This window comes from Dysidea avara, chromosome 9, assembly GCF_963678975.1.
Source record: "Dysidea avara chromosome 9, odDysAvar1.4, whole genome shotgun sequence".
Lineage (NCBI taxonomy): Eukaryota > Metazoa > Porifera > Demospongiae > Dictyoceratida > Dysideidae > Dysidea > Dysidea avara.
This window is the reverse complement of record NC_089280.1, coordinates 6,685,268-6,691,819: the sequence shown is the minus strand read 5'-3', so window position 1 is coordinate 6,691,819 and position 6,552 is coordinate 6,685,268. Positions and strand designations below refer to the sequence as shown.

General features: G+C 44.0%; 2 protein-coding genes across 2 annotated transcripts; both read left to right on the top strand.

Annotated features, from left to right (window-relative positions):
- Positions 1-1,252: 1,252 nt before the first annotated feature.
- On the top strand, positions 1,253-4,840 carry LOC136266625 (uncharacterized). Its single transcript, XM_066061619.1, has one exon. It carries the CDS (start codon positions 1,253-1,255, stop codon positions 4,838-4,840), a length of 3,588 nt encoding a protein of 1,195 aa, XP_065917691.1.
- A 12-nt stretch (positions 4,841-4,852) lies between these two features.
- Positions 4,853-5,650, top strand: LOC136266624 (uncharacterized). Its single transcript, XM_066061618.1, has 2 exons — positions 4,853-5,303; positions 5,403-5,650. Exons 1-2 carry the CDS (start codon positions 4,853-4,855, stop codon positions 5,648-5,650), a joined length of 699 nt encoding a protein of 232 aa, XP_065917690.1.
- Positions 5,651-6,552: the final 902 nt, after the last annotated feature.

Sequence of the window (6,552 nt, the reverse complement as noted above, 5' to 3'; positions counted from 1 at the left end):
TATTCAACATAAGTTGCTAAATAAATTAGCAGTCCACTCCTTATTGCCTGTTGTATACTCACGTGTGAAAAAAAAGTAGTATCACGAGACTGAACACGTTGTAGTTGGGGTATACTGAGTCAGGTACTGGGTTGAGACGGAACGAATACGAGGACGCACAAGAACCTCTCCAGATTAACTTACATGGTCCTTCGAGCCGGAGCAGCGTTCTACCGATTCACTGCTCAATTACTACACCGACCCACGAGCATGCCTACGTTGACAGAGGCTCGCATTACCACAAACGAGAAATCCTTGGTACCGGATCAATGGTACCCTAAGAGGCGAGTCTCAAAGTGTATTAAGGAGTAGTATGTTCTTGTTTTCTTTCGTATTTAGTTAGTGCTCTCCAATTGGAGAGTGAAGAGTGGCGGGAATCCTGGTGAGCCGATTGCTACCACAGGATACACCGAATCATGGAGTACGTGAGTAGTATTTATTATAGAAGTAACTAAGAGTAGACAGACTAAAACATCATGTCAGAAGGCTTGAGTAGAAAGAAGAAAGTCAGAGGGGGACATAAGTCGCCTGCCAAGCATACAATTGCTGCCTTGTATGAAACCATAGAATCTACAGAAAACCCTGACTCCAAGTTAGAACAGTGTACAATTACTCTGAAAGAGAAGCTTGATACCTTAAAACAGCTGGATGAGGAGATCCTAGTACTTTTAGATGATGAGGAGGTTGAAGACAAAATTGAGCAGGCGGATATTTTCCGAGAGAGGATTCAAGTGGCCATCATTGATGCTACTGCAGCTATTGAGGGTAGAAAGTCTAAACAAAATCCACCAGCTGAAGTTTCTAGAGCTGAATCAGATGAGGTTAACAGTGGTGCAGTATCTACGAGTGATGTCACGGAATCTACCACAACCACTACAAGCACCTCTACCAGGCTGCCACCGAATCTGCCACAACCACTACAAGCATCTCTACCCTACTTGATGACATTCCGTCACCATCACCCTCTACTACTGTTGATTCTGCTGGTGGGTCACACACCACTTCTATATCAGTTGCAGTCACCAGTATGACCTCTAGTGCATTGACAACTAACACGGTTTCAATAGAACTACCATGACTGCCCACTCCTATCTTTAGTGTTCCCTCACTCTGACCAATAAGTACCTCAGTAGTTTCAACCGATCATGGAACACTATTCAGTGACTCAACTCTCCGTCCACCCACAGTCTCACTTGCTAGCCATATACCAACTATGTCCCTGAAACACATTACTAAGGTGAAGCTGCCAAAGTTGTCTCTGAAAAGATTCAATGGAGATATTACTCAATGGTCTACCTTTTGGGACACCTTTAAGTCGTCTATTGATAGTAATCCTGGATTGTCGAACATTGACAAATTTAACTATCTTAAGTCATTGCTAGAAGGTCCTGCATCTGAAGCTGTGTCAGGACTAAAGTTGACAGCACCTAACTATGTTGAAGCAGTATCAATCTTAAAGAAACGCTTTGGGAATAAACAACAGATCATTGACAAACATATGGAGAATTTATTAAGTGTTGATACTATCACTTCACAACACAACTTGAAAGGTCTCAGGCACCTTCATGATACAGTAGAATCTCATATTAGGGGTCTCAGATCCTTGGGAATCCCTGCAACATCCTATGGCAGTCTAATGTCTTCAGTACTAATGACTAAGTTACCCCAGGAGTTTAGACTACTAGTGAATCGTGAAGTGCCAGACGAGGAGTGGAACCTAGACAGACTGATGCAGTTAATTGACAGAGAGATTGATGCTAGGGAGAGGGCTTCCATTGGCAACTACATGCCGAGAAAGACCCGCACAGAACCACCCACAGCTGCTATGCTGCTAGCAAGTGGTGCAGTTCAGCCCAAGTGCGCGTATTGCCGCCACAATCATTCGTCGACCTCACGTAAGACAATAGTTGATGTTACAGCCCGAAAACAAATACTGAGAAAGTCGGGGCGATGTTTCAATTGCTTACGAAAGAATCACATGAGTTGGGAATGCCGTGCGAGTGTAAGGTGTGGCAGTTGTGGGGGTAAGCATCATGTCAGTATCTGTGGTGAGTCCCATGGAAGTATTCCCAGAGCACCAGGTACACAAGATTTACCATCGAGTTGTCGCCAAGGAGACTTGTTCAATCAGAACAGAGTGAATGATCAAACCAATGAAGTTATATCCACTACATCAGCATTGAATTGTGGATCTGTTAGGGCACCTGTGTTACTACAGACTGCTAGAGCCATAGTATTTAAGGTTAATGACCCTCAGAAGAGAATAGAGGCCCGAATATTGTTTGACTGCGGTATCCAACGATCCTATGTCACAAAACAAGTAGCCAATTCCTTATCCCTGACTCCAAAATGCTCGGAGACGATGTTAATAAGGACTTTTGGATCCCAGTTGGAAGCAAAACAAGTTTGTGATGTGGTATCACTTGGCATGGTGTTGAAGGATGGGAGGAGTATGCAGTTCTCCTTCTTAACAGTACCACTTATCTGTGAGCCGTTAACCAGCCAACCCACAATGTATGCTTCAGAGAGCTATCCCCATCTAGCCGGCTTAGAATTGGCAGACTATGCTACTGAAGAAGACACACTCAGTGTTGATGTCCTGGTTGGATCAGATAATTACTGGAAGTTGGTGACTGGCGATATTATCAATGCAGATATTGGTCCTACGGCAATTCGAACGAGGCTAGGATGGGTTCTAGCTGGTCCAGTGGAAGGAATCTCATGCCACATCTGCACCAATCTTGTTGTGACACATACTATGGTAATTGATGCACACATTTCCCAAGACACAGACCAAGAGTTAGACAAGAAGTTGAAAATGTTTTGGGACTTAGAGTCATTTGGTATCCAGCCCAATAAAGTCACAGTATACAATGAGTTTGAGAGTACTATTCGTTTTAACAGTGAAAGATACGAGGTTTCTCTTCCATGGAAGGAGTCACATGCTCCACTGTCCAATAATTATGATCTCTCCCTGAAAAGACTAGTTGGACTACTCAGGCGACTTAGACATAGTCCCGAGATCCTGCATCAGTATGATGCTGTGATACGTGAGCAGATCAGAAGAGGAATTGTCGAACCTGTAGAGCCAAAGATGCCCACTTGCAATTTAGTACATTATTTGCCACACCATGCTGTCCTTCTGGAAGATAAAACCACTACGAAACTTAGGATTGTATATGATGCATCTTCTCGAACCCTTGGTCCATCCTTGAATGACTGTCTGTATACAGGACCTAAGTCAGGACAAAGAATTATGGACATATTACTACGTTTTAGAGTTCACAGAATGGCAATAGCAGCTGACATAGAAAAGGCCTTCTTGATGGTAGCCGTAAAGAATGAAGATCGTGATGTGTTACGGTTCCTATGGGTGAAGGATGTGAACAATGATGTATCAGATGTTGAGAGATTTACCAGGGTGGTCTTTGGGGTATCTTCTAGCCCTTTCCTTCTGAATGCAACCATTAAGCACCATATGGAACAATTTAGTGTACATGATCCAGACTTAACCAGTTTGTTTATGAGGTCAATCTACGTTGATGATATCAGTGCTGGTGCAGATGATGATGACTCTGCATTCCAGTTTTATACAAGGTCCAAGAAGATTTTGGCTAAGGGAGGCTTCAACCTGCATAAGTTTGTTACAAACTCAATATCACTAAGCCGTCGTGTAGAACTGATGGAGCAGGACAATGAGGGCCTGATTCATGATGACCCCAATACTGTTGAAGAAGACAAGAGCTATACTAAGGATGTCCTTGGTAATAAGCAACATTCAGATGGTGAACAGAAGATACTGGGGCTAAGATGGAACTTCATTCAAGATACCTTAATATTTGACCTCAATGAACTGGCTAATGTAATGAAGGGATTGAAGGCCACCAAGCGAGAGATAGTAGGCATAACAGCCAGACTCTATGACTCCCTTGGCTTTATGTCACCAGTGATTATACAGATTAAGATGTTCTTCCAAGAGTTGTGTGCAAGTAAAGTAGAGTGGGATGAGCCCTTTACTGGCCAATTACTGAACAAGTGGAATACCTTGCTCTCTGGGTTCAAGGGAATTGTGACATCTATACCAAGGTGTTACTTCTGGAGTGTTACTGAGGCAGCAAGCAAGTGCAGCTTTCATGGATTTTGCGATGCATCACTTGGTGCATACGCAGCTGTAGTGTATGTGAAGATTGAGACCTCTTGTGGGACTTCAACAAGCTTTGCTGCGTCTAAGACAAGGGTTGCGCCATTGAGTAAGCAGACGATACTACGTCTGGAGCTCTTGTCAGCTCTCTTGCTTGCCAATTTGATAAACACAGTCACGGATGTATTGAAAGATGATATGCCAACTGCTTCAATTACTTGCTACACTGACTCTAAGGTTGCCTTATGTTGGATCAAGGGACTCACGAAGGAGTGGAAACCATTTGTTCAGAACCGAGTCAACACTACAAGAAGGTTAGTCCCACACAATCAATGGAAATTTTGTGCTGGAGAGGACAATCCAGCCGATCTACCTTCTAGAGGTGTATCACCTACAGATTTGGTTGGGAGTGTTCTGTGGCGACATGGTCTTCCCTGGTTGGTTCAAGTGGAACCAGAAGTTGAAGAGGAATTGATCATGCCTGAGGAATACATGAAGGAGATGAAGGTCAGCTCTCAACATGTCATGGTTGTGTCAGCTGATTCTCATGGTGTTGGAAGAATCATAACCTGTACACATTTTAGCTTCCTAGGCAAGCTGTTGCGAGTTACGGCGTATGTTATGAGGTTTTGTAGATTACTGAAGGCCAGGGTCCAGTGACAGGAATTCCAGATGTCAACCACACTGGAAGCATCAGAGATACAGGCAGCTGAAACCCTCTGGGTCAAGGAGGCACAGTCTTGCTTGAGGGAGAGTGACACATTCAATATGAGGGAGCACCAATTCGGACTCTATCTTGAGAAGGGAGTGTGGCATTGCAAGGGTAGGTTGGGGAATGCAGACATTTTTTATGACTCCAGGTACCCTGCACTACTGACTAAGGAACATCCGTACACCACTTTGATTGTCGAAGATGCCCACAGAAGGGTTATGCACAATGGGGTTAAGGAAACATTAACTGAGATGGTCCAAGTATTGGATCATCAAGGGCCGACAATTTGTCAGAAAGGTTATTCATCAATATTCATCTGTCGAAAACTAGAGGGACTCCCTTATGCCCTGCCACCACCACCCCCTCTTCATGGGTTTAGAATCAAGGAGCTACCTCCATTTTCATACACGGGTGTTGATTTTGCAGGCCCGTTGTATGTCAAGACACAAGGACTGGTTAAAACTAGGAAGGTGTGGATCTGCTTATATACATGCTGTATTGTCTGAGCAGTTCATTTAGAACTTGTCCCTGACCTGACCACTGTTAGCTTCCTCCGCTGCTTTAAGCGATTTGTTGCTAGACGAGGCATTCTTTGCAGAATGATTTCAGACAATGGCAAGACCTTCAAGGCAGCAGCTAAGGCCATTCATAAGTTGAGCAGTCATGAAGTTGTGCAGGGATACAGCTCCAATATTGGCGTGGAATGGTCATTCAATTTAGAGAAGGCCCCTGGTGGGGAGGGATATTTGAAAGGATGATAAGAGCTATGAAGAGATGTCTTAAGAAAACGATCGGCCGAGCCAATATAACTTATGATGAGTTGACAACAATTGTCACTGAAACAGAGATGATCCTGAATTCACGTCCTCTTTCTTACGTGTCCACTGAAGACATCGAGGAACCACTGACACCGTCACACCTTCTAGTTGGACGCCGTTTATTGAGTTTGCCAGCAGCAAGCGAGGAGAGGCCTCCTGAGGTGTCACAGGACGCATTGAGCAAGAGAGTAAGGTACCTTGATCGCATAATAGCTCATTTCTGGAAGTGATGGAAGTCTGAATATCTGCTCAAACTACGAGAATGTCATCGTCACAATGGAGGTACTCATTCAGCTTCACAGCAAGAACTGAATCAAGGATATATTGTATTGTTACATGATGAGAGGAATTCCAGAGGTTTCTGGAAGTTCGGCTAGGATTGAGAAGCTCCTGAGAGGGTCAGACAAGCAGATCAGAGGTGCTGAAATTCGGGTTCCTTCAAGATCTTCAAGTACCATATTGAGGAGACCCCTGAAGTGTCTTTATCCGTTGGAGATTACATGCCAAGAAGTGAGCAATCCCAAAACAGATGAAGAGAAGGGTACTGAAACCTGGGAGACGCCAGTAGAAGATGTACCTATCAGTAACCGGCCCAGAAGAGCAGCAGCTCAGAAAGCAAGAGAATGGATGAAAACCGTGGTCAGCCAGTTGAATAACACTTATACTTGATACTTATGTATATGTGTATGTAAGACTTTGTAGATTAAGGCTTGATTTATCTTCAGTTGACCAGCTTGTAACCTGGTCAACGGGGGGAGTGTTGTATACTCACGTGTGAAAAAAAAGAGTAGTATCATGAGACCGAACATGTTGTAGTTGGGTATACCGAGTCAGGTACTGGG